General features: G+C 46.0%; 1 protein-coding gene across 14 annotated transcripts in view; it reads right to left on the bottom strand.

Annotated features, from left to right (window-relative positions):
• Positions 1-5,926: 5,926 nt before the first annotated feature.
• LOC116101793 (zinc finger protein 226-like) overlaps positions 5,927-21,536 on the bottom strand; it is a 28,025-nt gene continuing 12,415 nt past the window's right edge. For 7 of the 14 annotated variants that reach the window (XM_031385636.1, XM_031385638.1, XM_031385635.1 and 4 more), the window contains one exon: positions 16,368-18,517. In XM_031385636.1, the coding sequence (XP_031241496.1) occupies positions 17,199-18,517 (1,319 nt within the window). In that variant the 3' untranslated portion in view covers positions 16,368-17,198. Of the gene's footprint in view, positions 7,403-8,312; positions 8,403-10,136; positions 10,264-10,699; positions 10,821-11,842; positions 12,016-13,987; positions 18,518-21,536 lie in introns of those variants that run through there. The other 7 variants (XM_031385642.1, XM_031385641.1, XM_031385630.1 and 4 more) reach the window with 6 other exon arrangements.

A 21,536-nucleotide genomic window follows, 5' to 3' on the forward strand; every position in this document is an offset into this window, starting at 1 on the left:
GGTGTAAGTAGATTTTTGTTGTTGTTGTTGTTGGGAGAAAGGCAGGCAGATCTGTCAGTTTGAGACCAAGTATATAGGTCACTCAGCCTTACATCACTTATCATTTTCTCAGGTTTTCACTGAGTTGGAAGCAGAAAGTGGGATTAACAGGTTTCTGACTCCCAAGTGTATGGTGTGACCCATTTAGAAGCATATGTCTAATGTATACTGTGAGTGCTACAAGGCCTAGAAAGATAATGGCTCAGTGGTTAAAAACACTTGCTAATCTTCCAGAAAACCTGAATTTGGATTCCAGTCCCTACATTAAAGGTTTTACAACTCCCTGTAACTCCAGCTACACGGTCTCTAGCTTCATGGGCACCCATACACATGTGGCCTGCAAACAGATAATTTTTTATTTAAAAATGAAAAAAACAGCTGGGCAATGATGGTGCACACTTTTAATCCCAGGACTCAAGAGGCAGAGGCAAGAGGATCTCTGAGTTCTAGACCAGCCTGGTCCACAGAGCAAGTTTCAGGACAGCCAGGGCTACACAGAGAGACCCTGTCTTGAAAAACCAAAACTAATAAACCAAACAAACCAACCATGAGAGCTATAGGCTCAATGACTCTCGTTCTTTAACCCACAATAGCATCAATTAAAAGTATAGTCACACACGCACACACACACACACACACACACACACACACACACAGGCATAGTCACTTTTTCCTAAGTACTTATAGCAAATGGGATCCTATCAAATTTCACGTAGGAAAGCTTCAGGCTTAGCTAAGTCAGTGGGAGCCGTAGCAATCATGCATCTACTGCTGAGAAGGCTGGGGCAGGATATCTACGTCTCTGGACCTCTGCTTCCTTCAGCCAAAGCCTTTCTTCTGTTTCCAGTAGGAACACTATATCTGCTTTGAGGGCAAGGCACCCTAAGAAATGACAAGACACATGCATGTAAGGTGAACATAAAATAAAGTACATTTTTGTCTAAATTACATAATCCCCAGAACCTGTGGCATGAATTGATCATGAATTGCACTGAGATGTCAAGGGCTGGGGGGACAGCCCAGTGGGTACTTGAGTCTGCTATGCAGCCACGAGGACAGAGATTGAATCCCTGTACCTATGTAACGTGCCAGGCACAGTCTCACTCTAGTGCTAAGTGGGAAAAACAGGATCATCACTGGGGCTTGCTGGCTTCCAGCCACATGTCCTGGGAGGCACTGTGCTTCAAAGAAACAAGGAAGAGTGGTCAAGGAGGGCACCTGATGACCTCCATGTGCACATACCACACACAGGCACCCCTCCCCCAGACACAAAGATTCAAAAGAATTTTTAAAAGTCCTTGAAGCAGAAATTTCTGGTTCCTTTGGCGACTCAGTTGTGGTGTGCGATGTTGTTCTGGACACTGTTTTATGAGAGGATGTTCTGGTGAGAACAGGCACGTGGTGCTTTCTGGAAGCTGCCTGGAAGAAGGGCATGTGATGCATTGCTGGAGTGGATGCTGGGGGAACACGTGACATTTGGAAAGGGTATGAGTATAACCCAACAGACAGTGACGATGCTGTGTGGTATTGCTTTGCCTTGCCACACTTTGCTGGGCATCATGTGTCATGACTTCACAGAGAGAAAAGCCACCAAAGATCTTCCAGTGGTGCTCTGGTGGCTTCTTGCCCCTTCTAGAGACTCGAGCCAATTGGCAGAGCCTTGAAGTTTCTTCTGGCTTGCTGCTGATGATTCATGTGAACTGAACAGCTGATGTCCTGACAATGCAGATTGGATTCATTCCAAAGAACCATTTCTAAACAGGTCTACATTCTCCTTTGCCCTGTCAACTGTTCCTTTCCACTACTAGCTCTGGTGGGTGGTAGGATGGAAGGGAGGCTAAAGCATTTAAGAACCTTATTACAAATAAGTTTTGGCCAGGCAGGGGTGGTGCATGCCTTTAATCCTAGCACTTGGGAGGCAGAGGCAAGCAGATTTCCAAGTTCGAGGCCAGCCTGGTCTACAGAGTGAGTTCCAGGACAGCTAGGGCCAGAGAAACCCTGTCTTGAAAAACCAAAATAGATAAATAAGTTTGGAAAAAAAATATAAGCCTACAAGTAAGTTTAAAAAAAAAACAAGGCCACAGCTGTACATGTATGACAGGATCTGTTTCTATATTTTAGCCGTGTCTTTCACACCTCCACTAAAAACCATGAGGTTCTGCTGTAGTGGATTCTCAATCAGGAAGAAAAGGCACTGAGAGTAAGGGCATGACTGTGACATCAGAGCAGGAGGAGTGAGCAAGGTTAGAAGGAGAATGCAGCTGGAGGAGCCAGCAGGCTTCTCCTTACCATGGGACAGATCAGGTCTTTCCTTAATAGCAAAGCAGGCTTAGTCTTACTAAAGAGAGCCAAGCTTTCTTCTTACAGACTTGGGTTTAATTCATTTAGCAGTACAAGGGTAGAAGCATTTTCTTTCTCTGTATAAGAAAGATTGGAGGTCCATTTTTCATCCAGGATGAGTGAGTTCTTCTGCACTGGTGCTAGATCTTTTGCTCCAAATGCATATGTAAGTATGGATGTGTGTATTAGTATGTAATTATGAGAATGCATACAAGCTAGGCCTCGTTGATTTGAATGGAAATGTATAAATGCACATGTGTGAATCTGTATTTGCATTAGTGTGAGTTTATGCATATTTACTTATGTAAAAGTTTTTCCTTCTGCGAGCATGATTCTTCAGGTTCAATAGAGGTTTTTTGTTCCAAACTTCTCCCTAGTCTGACAAGGGAGAGGTATCTGGACAAAAGGGAAAAGGCTCTAGCAATTAATCCTTTACTTGATCCCCACCCCCACCCCACCCTCGCTGTTAGGCTACAGGTGTTAGTGGCCTAAACCAGCAGCTTTTAACTCTCAGAATGAGCAAGAAAGTTTTTAGGACTTTTTAGAAGTTATTATCAGCATCCAGTATAGAGAGCTAGAACATCTGGAGACCCTCAGTCTTTAAAGCTACAACAGATTCTGTGTCTAGTTTCAGCCCCTCCAGGCCAAGGACTGCCGGCAGCAGTCATTAAGTTAAAAACATACACACATGTATATAGAAAGAGATGTATGTAATAAGGAGTTATTTTCCTAGTGATTAAATTTAGGAAGTGCCATTATACTTGAACTCAAATAATTCCCACATACATACAGACTGACCACACTAAAAAATTCCAAGTGTACACTAATGACACAAGACACATCGAAATGAGGTGTGGAGACCTTCAGTTGTAATCCTAGCCCTTGGGAGGTGGAGGCAGAGAGATCAGGAGCAAGAAGTCATCCCTTACTGCACAGTGAGTTTGAGGCCACCCTGGGCTACATTTTTGAGACCCTGTCTTTTAAAAAAAAAAAAGAGCTGGAGAGATGCCTCAGCCTTTTAATAAGAGGACTTACAAGGCTTCCAGAGGAGCGGAGTTCAGATCCCAGCATCCATGTCAGGTGACCCGTGCTTCATCCGACTAGCATCCTCAGACACTCCATGCACAAGTGCACATTGCCTCCCTCTCCCTCCCTCTTTCTTGCACTGGGCACATTCCACGGTAAACTTTCTCCCTCTCCTTCTCCCTTTTCCTCTCCTTCCTTCTCCCCCACCTCCACTCACACACACACACACACACAATAAGATTTTTTAAAAAGCAGACAAAATGTGATCATGATGGTTTCTGGTGGCCAATTTTCGGGATCAAGAGACCACAGTGATGTGAAGGAGCACCCCAACAAGAAAGCATCTTTGATGCAGTGCTTGGGGCAATGACAAATCCCTCCTCCTTCCTGCAGCTTTGGGAACACTGAGGGAAAGGATGCAGACAGACTGTTTGCTGAGGGATGTGAGGAAAAGGCCCGGCATTCTCCTAGAGCCAGGGCCTGGCTTCCAGGAAGGAAAAGGACTCTGGGAACAGGATGGGCCCACAGCAGAAGGTGGCCGGCTATGCTGTCGCTGTTGCATTTTAACGGAGAACCATCCCAGCTACTGCCAACTTCCGACTCAAAACAACTGAGGAAAATGGAGCTGAATTTTAGAGGGTGTGAACCTCCAGTCTTAGAGGTCCCGTGCTCTCACTTCCGGTCTCCGGGAACGGACATCTGGCAGGCTAAAAAGAATTTGAAAGGGACTCAGGCATGATCCGAAAGAGGATGGATGGCAGCATAGCTCTCCAGGGGCGGGAGCAGCTTAGCTCCTGAACTACACTTCCCAGAAGCCATCGGAAGCGCCCGCCCTCCTGATAGTCTTGGAATACAGGACAAAGTCCTGACCGTAGAGAAAAAAAAAAAAAAAGTTTGTGCGCTTCTGAACTACAACTTCCAGAAGCTCCTTCTTTTTCCGGCCACTTCATCGCCACCCCCCACAAAATTAGTCCATGTATCCTTGTGTTGTCAATTCTAGAGTGTTAAGTAGTTTGTATTGCTGTTGGGGTTACTAGCAAAAAAACCACCTTACAGAAACAATTGAAAGTTTTCTTTGGCCCAGTTGTAAAGGGATTTCAGTGCATCATGGCTCAAAAGGCCTGGTGGGAACAACTCTGGCTTGGGCGCATATAAATGCAGTTTCACATCTGCAACCTGGTCGAAGAAGCAGAGAAGGCAAGCCAGAACCAGAAGCAAAGATCTGTCCTTGAGGCCCCATTTCCAAAGTTTTAGTAACTCGGGGGACAAGTCTTCAAATACATGGGGGTGGGAGGCATTTCCCATCCAGCCCATACCGTGCCAAAAAAAAATCTATGGTGTGGTGTGGAATATCTTGTAACTGCCAGGCTAACAAAACTCGTTTTCAGCCTATACAGTCAGAAAAGATAACTGATTCTAAAAAAAAAAGATAGGACCCAAGTGAACAACAAAGGTTGTTTTCAACCTTTGTCACAAAAGACAATACCAAGTTGACTGCAGCTGACAGTACTGAGTGTTTTGTCTGCACTGGGAACTGGACCCAGAGCCTGTGCTTGCTAAGAGTATTCTAACACTGAGCTACGTCTCCAGGTCCAAAGTGGGTTTTTATATTTCGGCTGCTTCTGAGGTTTCATTAAGGCTGTTAGGGCTCCTGTAACAGTTTCAAAAGTACATGCCATGCTTCACTAACAAATACAAGTACTCAGAGGCACTAGGATTATGCCAATTCAGCAGCATCTTTTCCTTATAAAGAACTTCCAAGGCCGGGCGGTAGTGCAGCGCACGCCTTTAATCCCAACACTTGGGAGGCAGAGGCAGGCGGATTTCTGAGTTCAAAGCCAGCCTGGTATACAGAGTGAGTTCCAGGACAGCCAAGGCTACACAGAGAAACCCTGTCACAAAAACAAAAACAAAAACAAAAACAACAACAAAAACGTCTACAAAGTCCTGATGAGGCATAGATCCCAAAGTTCTCCATGCAACACTGGAAAAAGGTCAAGGTTGCAACTACAGCTTCCTTGAAAGTAACAGAGCTGGGAAACACTGCGATGTAGGGAGCAGAAACATTTACCTTAATGAGATAATCTTTCTTTTGAAAAAAGATTAAAAGAATTCACAAAAGAGGCCAGCTCAGTGGGTAAAGGTACTGCCACCAAGCCTGACAGCCTGAGTTTGATCCCGGGTTCCTCACAAGGTAGAAAGAGGGAACTGCCTCCCAAAAGGTACCCACTGATCCCCCCACATATGCTGACATGCCTACATTAGCACGTGTGTGCTCCCACACACACTAACTTGTACTGTTTAAAGATTTACATTGTGTGTGTGAATGTTTTGCCCATATTCATGCATGGGTGCCATATACTGGATCTTCTGAAACTGAAGGTTATGGTGAATCATCATATGGATGAAGGGAATTAGGTTCTTTGCTCTTAACTGCGAGCCATACCTGCAGCCCCCACACTAAACTGTTTGAAAATGTAATTAAGCGCAAAAAAAAAAAAAAGAATCCACATGACACATGTCTTTTTCAAGCACTATTTTATCGAACATTTCTCCTGAATGGATTCCCTGATGTTTTTACCATCTCTCTTGCTCTTGTAAGGTTTACCGCTGCTATGGATTCTGTGATGAATTATAAGATTTGACCGCCAACCAAAGCTCTTACCACAAACATCACACTTGTAAGGCTTCTCCCCCGTGTGAACTCTCTGATGGGACTGTAATTGTGAAGAGCGACTGAAGCCTTTCCCACACACATCACAACTGTACGGCTTCTCTCCAGTGTGGACTCTCAAATGGACTTGGAGATTTGAATTCAGAGTATAGCCTTTGCCACACAGAGTACAAACGTATGATTTCTCTCCGGTGTGAATGCCCTGATGGGCCTGAAGACTCGAAGGGCGACTAAATTCTTTCCCACAGTCCACACATTTATAGGGTTTTTCTCCTGTGTGGACTCTCTGATGAATGTAGAGATTTGAGCTACAAATGAAGTTCTTCCCGCACTCCTCGCACTTGTATGGTTTCTCTCCTGTGTGGACCCTCTGGTGGGACCGCAGGTGTGAACTGCGACTGAAACTCTTGCTGCAGACATCACATTTGAACGGTTTCTCCCCAGTGTGGAGCCTCTGGTGGTCCTGGAGGTGGGAGGCCTGACTGAAGGCACTCCCGCATGTCTCACAATTGTAAGGTCTCTCCCTAGTGTGTACTTTCAGATGGACATTAAGCGCTGATCTACAATTGAAGTCTTTTCCGCACTGCTCACAAGTGTATGGTTTCACTACCGTGTAGACCCTCTGGTGGATGCGCTGATGTGGACTATGACTCAGTTCCTTACGTTCTCCCGTGCGATCTCCTTGATGAACGCAGCCATCTGTGGCACAGGGGAAGCCTCTCCTACATTCGACACACGCACAAGCCCTCTCTCCTGAATCTAACACTTGGTGAGGATCAGAGCTGAAGGGATTGGTAACGGCTTCTCTGTACTGAGAGCTTTTCTGTCTGGTGTGAATCACTCCATTCTGGTCAAATGGCACCACGCCCACGCCATCTCTCCCATGATCACTGGGGCTGTACCACCCCTTACTTTTGTACACTCTGTGATCAGAGCGGGGATGTGGAATCCACCTTGTAGGGTGAATATCCTGTTTACTCTGACCCGCTTCATCGCTACGGGAGACTTGGTGGTATGGATCCTTACGACTCTGCGGCTCAGTCAGGAAAGTTTCCTGGGTTCTCAGAGTGGGAAATGGGAGCCTTCCAGGATGGATAGGAACATTTATTCTATGACTGTTTATATAGATCTCATCTTCAGAAACGTGAGTAGATGGCCTTGGCCTGGACTGGCAGGGAGGCTCGCCCTGTAACTGAGGAGTATTTGCCACAGACTCTTGACTTGTGGTTAAGTCATGCGTGACCCACTGCCAGATTTGCCAGCAAGAAAGGGCTTCAGGTGACCCTCTGCGGACAGCTCCTTTCTCACTCTGACCGTTAATTCCTATGAAGATAGAGGTAAGGACAAGTAAAAAATGTTTACACTTCGGGATTTCACACTTAGCTCACGATACCAGACTTTAATGTAAATCAAGGTGATTCTTCAGCTTATCCTTTTCAATATTAATGAAGTTTTCGGGTGTAAATACTAACAGAACCCACCATATAGTCTACTGAGGTCCCTACTATTAAGAACCAGTAAGGAGGGCTGGAGAGATGGCTCAGCGGTTAAGAGCACTGACTGCTCTTCTGAAGGTCCTGAGTTCAAATCCCAGCAACCACATGGTGGCTCACAACCATCTGTAATGAGATCTGATGCCCTCTTCTCGTGTCTGAAGTCAGCTACAGTGTACTCATGTAAATAAAAATAAATGTTTAAGAAAAAAAAGAAAATAGAAAATATCAAAATAAAGCTCATTATTAAAAAAAAAAAAAAAAAAGAACCAGTAAGGGAGAAATGGCTCAGCAGTCAAGAGCACTGGCTGCTCTTCTAGAGGACCTGGGTTCGTTCACAGCATCTCACAACTGTAACTGCACTCCCGGGAGATCCGACACCTCTTCTGGCCCCTATGGGTCCCCCGGCCCACATGTGGTATACATAAATACACACAGGCAAACACCCATACACATAAAATAATAATTTAAAAAATTTAAAGAGAATAAAACCCATTTAAAATCAACTACTGGTTGAATTTTTTTTTCTTTTTAAAATTATATATCTTTCCTACCATTTGAAACAGGAAGACACATTTTATGGTGCTAAGTTTTCTAGCCACTACCCAGAACCACGCCTGGCACACACTCCAGCAACAAAGTACTACAACTGCTCAAAGCACGCCATTTGGACCACACAATGCCAGCAACGGGGACCAAGAACAGCAAGTCCTACAGATGAGTAATGGAAGATTTTTCACCTGAATCTCTCTCCCTCTGGGCTGGCCTCCTCATTTGAGGCTTCTCTTTGCTTTCTAGGTACGGCTTATCTCGTCTGAAAAGTTGATACTCTGTGAACATGCAAAAAAAATCACAAATGTCAAAGGGCACCATCCGGTGAAAATGCACTGGGGACGTCAGTGTCAATAGAAATCATCATCAATGCAACGAAAATAGTGTGTTCACGCTTACATACACACGGCCCAGGGAAGAAACATCATTTATGATGTGACCCTTTCAACGTACACACGTGTGTGTCAGAAACACAGTCTAAGCGGCCTACTCTGAGCCCACGTCTACAGTCATCAGACCTTTTCCCACTCACTCTGCATGCACTTATTCCTTTCCTACAACGGGTGTCATTTTCTCTACAGAATGTTGGTGTTTTCTACTATACCATGTTTCATTCAAAGTTACACAGTAGAGGTGCTGGCGAGATGGCCCAGTGGCTCAAACCACTGCCATCCCAAAGGACCAGAGTTCTACGAGCCTCTGAGCACCTACAACTGCCTAGCCCCATCTTCAGGGCGTCCAGTGTCCTCTTCCAGCCTCTGAGGGCTCCCACACATACACATAAACGTAATAAAAATAAGTATCTTTTAATGATCAGTATGGGGCTAAAGAGATGGGCCAGTGGTTAAGAGTGATTGCTGCTCTTCCAGAGGACCCCAAGTTCAGTTCCTAGTACCTGCATCCTGTGGCTCACAACCATTTGTAATTCCTATGATTCTAGCCTCAGAGGGTACACACACCTATGTGTGTATACATACATACATACCTGTTGTGGGAAATATTAAAAAATGAAACCAACCCGCAAACTCTCTTTTCCACCAGACCACGTTCTAATGCCAGTACCAGCCAGCCACAACACTATGTCCCAGCAGGCTCTTGCTATGTTCTCCCAGCTAGCAGCATCACCTCGCTCACATACAATGCTTTACACACCCCTACAATCATTCATCTAGCGTCTAGTACCTGGTAAAGCATGACTCTTAAGGCTTAATTATCTCATCACAATTTACAAAATGCCAATACAAAAACTTTAGAGCCAAATGATAAAGACAATCTTTTAACCCAATTATCCTAATCTTGTAAAAAACCTTAGCTACCTGTGGCTGTTATAACCACGCGGGGTCTGAATCGTCCTCTTCCCCAACCTCCATGATCATGATCCTCTGCTACCTTCCTGCTCCTGCCCTTTCCCCTCCTCAACTTCTAGCTCCACCTCTCTATTCCTGTCCAATCACAGGCCTGTCACTGCCCTAACGTGACTGGACAGAGAAAAAGCTGCAAAACACACACACACACACACACACACACACACACACACACACACACACCAAATAAGATGTGATTTTGCTGTCATGTTTATTTGTTTGTTTGTTTTTCAAGGCAAGGTGTCACTGTGTAGCCCTGTAAACTAGGTTGGCCTCAAACTCGGAAGATCTGCCTGGCTCAGCCTTCTGAGTACTGGGATCTAAGTTATGTGCCACTACTGGCCAGTAAGGTGTAATAAATTTTAAAAATAATAATATGCGGAGATAGCCTTAGTTGTTGAAGAGCTTCATCTGCTCTTCCAGATGACTTGGGTTCAGTTCATAGCACCCACATGGTGGCTCACAACCATCTGTAACTCTAGCTTCAAGGGTACCAGGCAATAGACTCCTATACATACATTAAAAAAAATTAATTAATTAATTAATTAATTAAGTACATAAAATGTCCTGAAATATCCTGTTCAAAAAAAACAAGAAATGTTTCAATTCCAAGGACACAGGTATGTGTCAGAGAGCTACTGTCCTCACCCACTGAGAGCAGGTTCCGAAAATTCTCAACCATCACATCTTGGTACAGCTTCCTCTGAGCGGAGTCCAGCAGCCTGAATTCCTCCTTAGTGAAGACTACGGCCACGTCCTTGAATGTCACTGCCTCCTACAACAAGCACATATGACCTCAATCTTACAAACAACTGCTGTTAGTAAAGTAACATCGTCAAAGTTAAAATAGTTTATCTTGAGGGAGATGAGGAGTAAGCTTGTAAAGACTCAGGAAGTTCTAAAAGGAGGCTCCTTGAGATTCTGGAATTATACAACTCATTAGTCACAGGAACTCCCTGAAACTGACCAGATGCCCAAGGTCCCTCTGTGGATGACTTGTGGAAGTTGGTTCTCTCCTTCCACCATATAGATCTTGGGGATCAAACTTAGGTCTTCAGGCCTGGAGGCATGCACCTTAACCCCTGAGCCAGCTTGTCTGCTCTCAAATGCTTTGAGTCTCCTTACATGAGAAAACTCCTCTAGCTTGAGAACCACTGCATTCTGACAGCGAGGAGGGTGATGTGACAGCGAAGAGGGTGAGCTCTACTTACCATGGGCACGCTCCCTCGCTTTTCACCCTTCCTTCTGGGAGATGCAGAAAGAAGTCTAAGTCAGTGCCACGGAGCACAAGGCGGATCCCTGTCAGATAGTCAGGTGTGAGTTCTTTGCAGCCTATGGTCAGAGGATGACAACAATACCATGTCCGTTCAGGAGCTTGTCACAGAACAGTGTGCCCAAGCATAATAGATGAGATCTTGTACTCATTTTTTTTTGCAATTTTCTTTAACCGGTGGTGATAATGGTGAGGATGGTAAACTGGAAATAGCTTTTAGTGCTAATTCACTGTAAGGGGCACTCAGCCGGTGGCCCACTCCTGATAGAAGTACTCTAGTACACAGAAGGCAATAAATCCACTCACAGGAGCCTACAGGGAACATGCCTCACCTTGCTTGGGATTTTTAGCAGGTGTATCTGTTGACAATATTCATTAAGCAAGATGGGGGGGGGGGAGGAATCACAGTACTGTGATTACAGGGTACCCCGCTCCATTTTATCTGTGCCAGGAGGCATGGTGACTCTTCTGAGCTTGAATTTTCAGATGAGACCCTTCCCTGACTGTTTACATCTGACCTGTGTGGGAGTCACCTGGACCTCATTAGGGTGCAGACTTCTGGGGAGTACATGCAGGAGCTCTCAGTTAGATGGGCAGGGCTTGAGTCTGGGTGGGTTTTGAGCCTGGGCACTGTCCCAAGAGAGGAAATTCTCTCTGCTGTGAGTTTCTGAACTGCTGCAGGAGGCAGTCAGTCCCAAGGAACATGGTCACCATTTAACAGAAACTTACCCAAGAAACCCTGACAGAACCATGCTAAAAAAGAGCCACTGCTCCATTGGCATGCTAAAGCAGTAGCTTTTTTTTTTTACATGATCTGAAATTTTGGACATCTCCATGTTTACAATGTAAAAAAAAAAGTTATTTGGAAATACCAAAATTGGTGAAAACAGTTTTTTAAAAAACCTAATACCAGGGCCTGGGAGATGGCTCAGCTGGTAAAGAGCTTGCTGGGCAAGCACGAAGACCTGCATTTCATCTCAAGAACACATTCTATTTGAAAAGCTGGGAGTCGGGGGCGGGGGGCTGCACGCCAGTGGCACAGATCTATAACGCCAGTGCTAGGAAGACATAATGGTATTACCTCTTCTGCTTCTTGGTCAGCTGGCCTCACCTAATTAGGCAAGCTCGAAGTCCACATGGGGGGATTTGGTGGGTAAAGGCATTTACCACCAAGCCTGACTGAGTTTGATCCTCAGGATCCACATGGTGGAAGGTGAGCAGCATCTCCCCAATGTGGTCTTCTAATCCCCACCCCTACAAGAGATGTCAGAAAAACGGTGGATGGTTCCTGGAACCCGAGGTTGACCTCCGCCATCCGTACACACACAGGGGTCTCAACAAATGTACAAAACCTGCTCTCAAGAGCCCTGCGGGCCAGTGCTAACCTATATTCATGATCCTGGCTGGCTTCCTTGGGGAGCTTGGACCAGAGTGAGCCACTGGCCGTGGATTCACATAGCCTAGGGTCTGAAGCCAGCCTCCCCACTCTCCTGGCTTCCTTTTGAAGGGACTGAGGTAACAGAATAAACTCCATTCTGTTCTTAAAACTCTATTTTTAAGTTACCTTGTCCTTAGCGAGACATGGTTGTTGTGGGAAATATTAAAAAAGAACCGGCACATTCATAGATTTAATACTAGGTCAGGACTTTAGTTGTTGCGTCCAGAGATTGAGTTACCATTGCTGGCTAGGGTCCCGGGGCAGAGAGTTGGAGGCACAAGCGCAGGAACATGCCGGATTTCTTTTTTTAATGTTTCCTGCCACACATAACCAATGAAGAGGCAAACAAACCAAACAAGGAAAAAAAAAAACCAAAAGCCAAAAACAAAAACAAAAAACCCAGCAGAACAGATTCTATCTTGTCCTCTAACCTCTACTTTAAGCTGCTCTCTTTGGAAAAAGCTACTGTCTAGAAAACTACTGTCTGCTGTCCTTGGAGTGATATGGCCCCCACCCTTGGGCTCTGGGAAAGAAAAATCCCCTTACCCTCTCATGTAGTGCCAAGGCTTAGAAACCTTGGCCTACTTGCGGGATTTTGTTTTTGTTTTGTTTTGTTTTGTTTTTCCTTTACCTTTTTTAGCTTCACCTAGAGCTGGGGGACGCTCTCCTTCCTATTCCATCAGGAAGGTTTGTGGCCCAAGCTCGAGCTGGAGTAAAGATGCTCATGTACCTGCATCTGAGTTGTGGTTCCTGGTGGCCTCTTTGGGGTTTTTGCAATCTGGGCACAACACTCTGTATAAACTACCTTCTAATTACAGTCATTCCCAGGTGTACAACCCACACATCCTCCAGCGTCAGTCAATCTTACTCACATGCAGCTTCCAGAACTGATTTTTGAGAAATCAGGGGTGTAGGGAAACCAAAACTTGTAAAATTGCAAAATTCCCTACATTAAATCTCACAGTTCCTGCCCCAGTACCTGCTGCAAGCAGCTAGCTCCTTCCTCTAAAGGTCATAGGTGGGTCCCAGCTGTGTGTAGCTAGCTGATTCACAGAGGTCAAGAACTGGATGGAGGTTTACAGTGGTCTCCATGAGACCTGCGTGCCAGGCAGTTTTGAGCATTTCACCATCCACTTTTTCTTCCCTCCAAGTATGCTACTACGAAGGTCTAATTCCTGTCTTTTGCAGATCAGCCAGTAAATGCACAGAGGGGTCAGCTGGCGCGGCAGGGGCAGAAGCAGAGCCCACTATGGCGTGGAGAAGGTGGGCTGCAGGCCTGGAGGGGAGCCGCAGGAGCAGGGAGGGAGCTGCAGAAGGGGAGAGGTGGCTGCAGGCAGAAGGGAGCTACAGGAGGGAGGGGGGCTGCAGGGAGGGAGAGGGGGCTGCAGGGAGAGAAAGGGGACTGCAGAAGGGGAAAGGAGGGCTGCAGGCAGGAGGGAGCTGCAGGAGGGAGGGGGACTGCAGGGAGGAAGAGGAGTGCTGCAGGCAGGAGGGCTGTTGGGGGCCAGAAGAGAGGGGCCAAGGGAAGGGAGAGCCGTGTGGCAGAAGGAGCTGCAGGACCAGAGAGAAAGATTCAAGGCAGAAGGCGGCTGCGGGCAGGAGAGGAGGCCATAGGCGAGGAACGGAGCTGCGGATAGGGAGAGAGGGCAGCAGGCAGAGAGGGGGCTGCAGTCCAAGAAGTGGGTAGCAGGCAGGGAGAGGGGGCTGCGGGGCACTGCAGAATTCGCCTCTCACCGAGGGCCTGCAGGCACCAGGACGCTCCCTCCCGAGTTCGCCGCTGCTCCTTACCTTTCAAACCTCGCTCCTTCCTTCTCTCCCCAATTGCTGTCGATCTCAGGAGCATCTAGGGGGACATTCTAGAGGTTCCTGGCTAAAATAAGTCAAATCCAGGGACACAGATTGCTAACAAGCCAACCTGAAGCCGACGAGTTCCCAGAATTCCGCGTGGAGAAACCGAGCGTGACGCTCTGCTCCGTGGTAACGGAAGTGAGGATGCAGAGGCGTGGTTGGCCCAGCCGGGAAGCTAGGGGAGGAGCACCGCCCTCCGGTATAGGATTTCCCTGTTGTTTTTCATTTCTCATACAGAGTCTTTACATTGTAGGATGTCTGCCTTAGAACGTACATAGGCTTTGGCGCCGGAGACATGACGTAGTGCAGAGAGCGCTGCTATTACAGAGTAGCGGAGCTCTAAACTGTAGTCACTCCAGCTCCGGTGGACCGTCGCTCTCTTGTGGCGTCCTCGAGCTCTGCATGTACACGATGCACAGACAAAACATGCAGAGAAAACATCCACATAAAAAAAATTAAAAATAAACTATTTATTGGTGTGTTCATGCCTGCGTGGGGGCATGCATGCTACAGCGCAAATGAGGAAGTCATAGGACAGAACACAGGATAAATCCTCTCCTTGCACACTGTGTGGGTCCTGGGGATCCAACTCTGGTTGTCATGTCAGGCTGGGCAACAGGAGTGTTCACCTGCTGAGCCACCTTGCCTTGAAAACTCTTTGTTTTTTTGTTTTTGTTTTGGTTTGGTTTGGTTTTTGGTTTTTCGAGACAAGGTTTCTTTCTGTAGCCCTGGCTGTCCTGGAACTCACTCTGTAGACCAGGCTAGCCTGGAACTCCGAAATCCACCTGCCTCTGCCTCTGCCTGCCAAGTGCTGGGATTAAAGGCATGCGCCATCACCACCCGGCTTGAAAACTCTTAAAAGCCCAGCACAAGAACCAACTTTTAAAAAGGAGTGAAGAGTCAAACATAGTTCAGCAATTTCAATAGAAATATGAATAGCAAACAAGGACATGTTTACCTTTAGATAATTTTTTTAAACAAATGGATATAAGCAAAATGAACTGGTACCATAAACTTGTGGGGGGAAAAATGCTAACCTGCGAGAGCCGAACTATCACATGTTGATGGCAAAAATACAAAATGGACAGCTGTGTGTTTTTTAAAGTTGTTCTTAGAAAAGTTCAATACATTACCATTGATCAACGTAGTAGTAATTCTAGATGTAAATGGCTAGCTGTTTCACAACAGTAACCCGTTCTCTTAACTGCCCCCTCCTCCCAGTTTCCAGCCCAGGCCCCTTCAAACATTTCTTCCAACCATTCCTCCGTTTCCCAACAGTATATTTAAACAGTCCTTCTCCCAGTTTCCCCAATGCTAGCAGCTCCAACCTGTAACAACTGTTCTGGCCTATCTGCTCAGCTCAGCTTCTCCTCTGTCTCTGCTACCCCACCCGCCCCTGCTTCTGCTGGCTCCACCCCCCACCCCCCACTCCCACCGGTTCTCTGCCAAAGCCTGCTTTCTTCTCCTTGGTCTCCTGAGGTTTCTCAGCCTGTGCTGCTTCTTTACAAGAAATGATGGAAGCTGTTGCCTACACAGTGAGAGCTTGCATTTATTTAATTGGCCTGTTTCTCATCATTTTTTGTTGTTGTTTTGTTTTTTGAGACAGGGTTTCTCTGTGTAGCCCTGGCTGTCCAGGAACTCACTCTGTAGACCAGGCTGACCTCGAACTCAGAAACCTGCCTGTCTCTGCCTCCCAAGTGCTGGGATTAAAGGCGTGCACCACCACTGCCCGAATCATTTTCTTTTCAACCATCTGATCTCCGTGTTTATTTCATTGACTTTAGACTCAAGTTGGAGATAGTCACTGTGGCCCATAGCTGGCTCAGAAACCACTTTTGGCATAAAAATAGATAATTAGTTAATTAATTTAAAAATGTAATTCCTGTTTCTTGCTAATTCTTTTGGAAAAAATTTTTAAAGATTTATTTTTATATATGTAAGTACACTGTCATTGTTGCTGTCTTCAGACACACCAGAAGAGGGCATCGATCCCATTACAGATGGTTGTGAGTCACCATGTGGTTGCTGGGAATTGAATTCAGGATCTCTGGAAGAGCTGCCAGGGCTCTTAACTGCTGAGCCATCTCTCCAGCCCTCTTTTAGGAATTTTTCAATGACCATATATGAAAAAAATCTTGTCTCCTCCTTTAGCCTCTTCATGAACTCCAGGCTTTGCATCCACTGCAGCAGACAGATTGAATAAAAATTTTCACATGGCTGCCCTTCTCAAGGCTGACTTAACAGTTTACTGAAGGCATATGATGTCTTAGGCACTGCTTGGGTATATAGGTGCGCAATGTAGATATACAATTCAAACATGTACTGTTAATCAGGAAGAAATGTATTTTGAAACAATTTCAATAAGTGATAATTTATTAACCACAAAATCAAATTTGCATAGTAGTGCCATGAAACACTTTCTGTTCAGGGAATAATGGGAATGGTTGAAATCACGCTGAGACACACAACATAATCTGCAGCTAAACTAGCTTGATGCTTAAGCACTGAAGAATGAGAATAGAAAAATACTGTAATTAAAGCTTCAGGAAGCACAGAAAACATGTGTACAGTAGAAAGCAGTGCAATTTGTAACAGACAACAATGCTGGCCCTGAGCAGAGAGGCTTCAAGCAGTGCCTGTGGGCCCTGTGTGTGGTGACGGTGACGTGTACGGGTTCACACTGTGTATTCCGAGGAAGGCTGCAGTGAAGTCACACAATTGCATCATGGGTAAGAGCTGCCAGAAGCCCCTAGGATTTATTATTACCTGTTGAATTCTGAGGTTCTGGTCACTGGATATGCAGAAAGCTTGTAGCGTTCCTAAATATCTTGTGACTGTTACTTAGGGTCATGAAGCCCCACGCGGGGTTGCAACCAGCAACATAAGTTGTTCCTGTGGGACAGACCTGGTCCCTGCCTTTGAGATAACTCCAGATCACACTCAACTTTCCCTCAGTTACTGTCTCCACGTTCAGACTGAAGTCTACATGGCTCCGACTTACAAGGCTTCCCTACTTGTGGTCTCCCAAGCATCGCAATGCATCCCCCTTCCAGTTAAAAGGCTAATAGATACTACAACTTCTTTGTCTCCCTTGAGAACTCTAAGAATTGGGACCTTTCATCTTCCACTTAAAATATCAAAATATAAAACATTATAGAGTTTGTTTCCTCTGCGAGCCTTCTGATGCAGGCAAATCCTTGCGACCCTCATCCTCGGCATGGACTCGCTGGTGAATTAGGAGACTTGAGCTCCAGCTGAAGCCCTTCCCACACTCCTCGCACTTGTACGGTTTCTCTCCCGTGTGAACCCTCTGGTGGGCTTTGAGGTATGAGCTCCAACTGAAGACTTTCCCACACTCCTCGCATTTGTATGGTTTCTCTCCTGTGTGGATCCTGTGGTGGTCATGGAGGTAGGACCTCTGCCGGAAGCGTTTTCCGCATATGTCACATCGATACGGTTTCTCTCCTGTGTGGACCCCACGATGAGCCAGAAAATTGGAGGCCCGACAAAAGCCTCTCCCGCACTCCTCACATTGATAGGGTCTCTCTCCGGTGTGGGACCTCTGGTGGGCTTGAAGGTGTGACTCTACAGTGAAGCCCCTCCCACACTCTGCGCACTGGTACGGTTTGTCTTCACTGTGGACCCTCTGGTGCACTTGGAGAATGGAGACTCGACTGAAGGCTTTCCCACACATCTCACACTTATAGGGTTTCTCTCCTGTATGGATTCTACAGTGAACGTTAAGATCTGAACTCCGGCTGAATCCTTTCCCACACGTGCTACATTTGTAGGGTTTCTCTCCAGTGTGGCCTCTCTGATGGGCCAGGAGATGGGAGGCCTGGCTGAAGCCTTTCCCACACTCCTCGCATACATAGGGTTTCTCTCCCGTGTGGACTCGTATGTGATTGTTAAACTCCGAACTGTGACAGAAACTCTTCCAGCAAGCATCACACTGATAGGGCTTGTTTCCAGTGTGGCCTCTCTGATGGTCCAGAAGGGTGGAGGCCCGAGTGAAGCCCTTGCCACACTCCTCACACTTGTATGGTTTCTCTCCGGTGTGCCTCACCTGATGGGCTTGGAGACCTGATAACCGACAGAAGGAGTGGTCACATTTTTCACATCTATACCTCTTCTCTCCTGCGGTGGGTTGCCCGTTAGCCTGAAGAGGAGAGTCCCAAGAGTCTTTCTTGCTCCTCTCCTCTCTGTACGGTTCTTTACCACTGCTTATTCCACAGTGGAGTTGGAGCCGTGATATCTGACTGGAATGTTTGCTGTACTCCTTGTCCCCACGATGCGCATCATCTCGTTTCAATGGAGAGCCAGTTTCCCTGATGCTTACTCTGCAGTCTCCAGCCTTTGTTAGGTCCCCTGAAACTTGCTGCCAGATTTGTGAGCAGAAAAGCTCCTCGTGTGGCAGGTGCCTCAATCCCACTTCCTCAAGAGACTCCATCGCCTCTAGATTCTTGTCTCCTAGAAGCACAAAGAGAATTCAGAGAGAGGTAGGGCGTGTGAATGCTCTGTTGGCTGACGTTGGATTATGCAGTTAAACCACAGCCTAAGGCTTCACTGAACCAAAGAAACAGCCAGGATCCTATCATCTCATGATGTGCCCAGAAGCCAAGGTCAGGCCTCCCATTCACCACAATGAGAACCATCTCGAGCTCTACAAAGTATCACAGGTGAGTGACAGATTAAGATTTTATCTCCAAAACAAGAAAAATATTTCCGTCAAGATAAAAAGAGCAAGCTGGTGTGGTGGTACATGCCTTTAATCCCAGCACTTGAGAGGCAGAGGCAGGTGAGTTCGAGGTCAGCCTGGTCTGTTTCAGGATAGTTAGGGCTACACAGAGAAACCCTGTCTCAAAAAAAAGAAAGGAAGGAAGGAAGAGAGAGGAAGGAGAGAGAGAGGGAAGGAGGGAGGAAGGAAGGAAAAGAAAAATAAAGGAAGAGAAAAAGAAAAAGAAAAAAAGCTATGAGGTGCTGGGTCCACCCTCAATACTGCCACAACAAAACAGACAACACCTCCCCACCAACTGAGTGTGATATAGGAAAGCCATGGGAAAAGACATTCTCTTTAAGAAGGCTAAAATCCTGACCCCGCCCCCCCCCAGGATAGCATCAGGGAAGCACTTAGGTCCTGCAGTTGGAGACCCCAAGAATGGGCTAGTGACTATAAAGGAGGCCGACGAAAGGCTCCTTCAGCCCAAGGAGACACAGCAAGAAGAGGGAGGCAACCCTGGGAGCAGCCCCTATCAGGCATCAGATCTGCCGGTTCCTTGAACTTGGACTTCCAAGCTCAAGTGGGACATAGTTAGGCATGTGCATTTCTAATTTTATTTTATGTGTATCAGTGTCTGCCTCACGCATGCCTGTTTGCTGCATGTGTGCCTAGTACTCACAGAGGCTAGAAGAGGGTCATCATATCCCCCAGAACTAGAGTTAGTCAGTTGTGAGCCACCATGTGTGTGCTGAGAACAAAACCAGCCCTCTTAACCACTGGGCCATCTCTCCATCTCAGCAAGTATTTTGAGGAAAGAACGTGTATGTGTCTGTGTATGTCACACACACACACACACACACACACACACACACACACACACACACCTGAGGTCAGAATAGGGCACTGAATTCCTTAGAATTGGAGTTACAGACATGAGCCACGTGATGTGGGTAGGAACCAAACTCGGGTCCTCTGCAAGAGCAGCCGGTGCTCATCATTTCTGCAGATGCAGGTTTCCGTTGTTTATAAACCACTTAAGCCTATGGGATTTATTTATTTATTTATTTATTTATTTATTTATTTATTTATAGTGCTGGGACCTAAACACAGAGTTTGTGCCCACAATCTTTTGTTACAGATGCTGGAGGCTATAGTGTTCAGATACTGAACATTTACGTCTATGTATGTATGTATGTATGTATGTATCTATGTATCTATGTATGTATGTATCTACCTATCTATTCATCTACTTATCTATCTGTAAAGGCACCTAGAAAATTAAAATTAGACATCTTAAAAATGTCTTGATGATAAGTTCTCAAAAGAAGAAAAACTATTATATACTACGTTTTGATTATACATTTTAAACTTTGCCAACCATTAAGCATCTCCCTGTCTAACTGGAAGAAAATCCATGCAGCCATTATTCATTCATTCATTCACTCAATAGATATTCACAGCACAGCTACCCTTCACACAGCTTCGCCCCCGCCCCCAACCCCAGACCATGCTGCAGGGGGAACACAGTGAGATAAAGGCCTGGTAGAACTGCACACAGCCATCAATGGTCAGACAGACAACAAAACAGGACAAGAGAAGGGAAAAGGACCATAAGGCCCCTTGTATGACGTAAGAGCTTAGACAGGACCAGCATGATCCCAGGGAGGGGTCAGGAGGGTCTCAGGAACTGGGTGGTTAGCTTGGATGGCATGGTCTGAGGCTCTATGAAGAGGTTTATTTAAAATTAACTCTTGGGGGCTGAAGAGACAGCTTGGCGGTTAAGGGTACTACTTAGTGTTCTTGCAGTGGACCCAAGTTCAGTTCCCAGAACCCACAACTGGTGGCTCACTAAAGCCAGTAACTATAGGACCAGAGGATATAATATCCTCTTCTGGCCTTTGTGTGTACTCACAGATAAACACACAGATATTAAAACTTAATAAGATGAAATAAATCATGAGCAGGTCAGCAAGATGGTTCACAAAGTAAAATCAGTTGCTGCCATAGATGATGATCCTGGGACCCACATAGGTGAAGGAGAGAAGTGACACCCACAAGTTGTCCTCTGACTTCAACAAGCATATTATGGCACACATGTGCTGGCGCCACACACCATTACATGTACATACACACACACACATACCACATACACACTTGTGTGCACATACACACCATCATGTTTTCCAAACTTGTTTTTGTTTGTCTGTTCTGTTTTTCAAGACAGGGTTTCTCTGTGTATCCCTGGCTTCCTAAACTCGTTTGTAGACCAGGCTGGCCTTGAACTCACAGAAATCCACCTGCCTCTGCTGGTTTTTGAAACAAGAATTTCACTCTATGCGCCAGGTTAGTCTCAAACTCATAGTGATCCTCCTGCCTCTGCCCTGCTTTCCAATATTCTAATTGAGTCATAACAAAAGAAATACATTTTATGTAAAAGACACAAAAGATGCGACATTACCATGAATATTAGAATGGTCCATTTCACCAGGACTGGCGGTGCAGGCCTGTAATCCCAGCATTTGGGAAGTTGAGGCAGGAGGGTTACAGGTTCAAATCCTGCCCAGGAAACAGTAAGTACTAGATCCACCTGGATTGTTATAGAACCCTTGTCCCAGATAAAAAGTAAAAACAGAATTTGGAATATATCTTCACAAGCACATGTAAAGCCCTAGATTCAATCTCTACGACCAAACACACACAAACACATACACACACTCACACATATACACACATAAACACATACACACACTCACACATATACACACACAT

Source organism: Mastomys coucha, unplaced genomic scaffold, assembly GCF_008632895.1.
Source record: "Mastomys coucha isolate ucsf_1 unplaced genomic scaffold, UCSF_Mcou_1 pScaffold21, whole genome shotgun sequence".
NCBI lineage: Eukaryota > Metazoa > Chordata > Mammalia > Rodentia > Muridae > Mastomys > Mastomys coucha.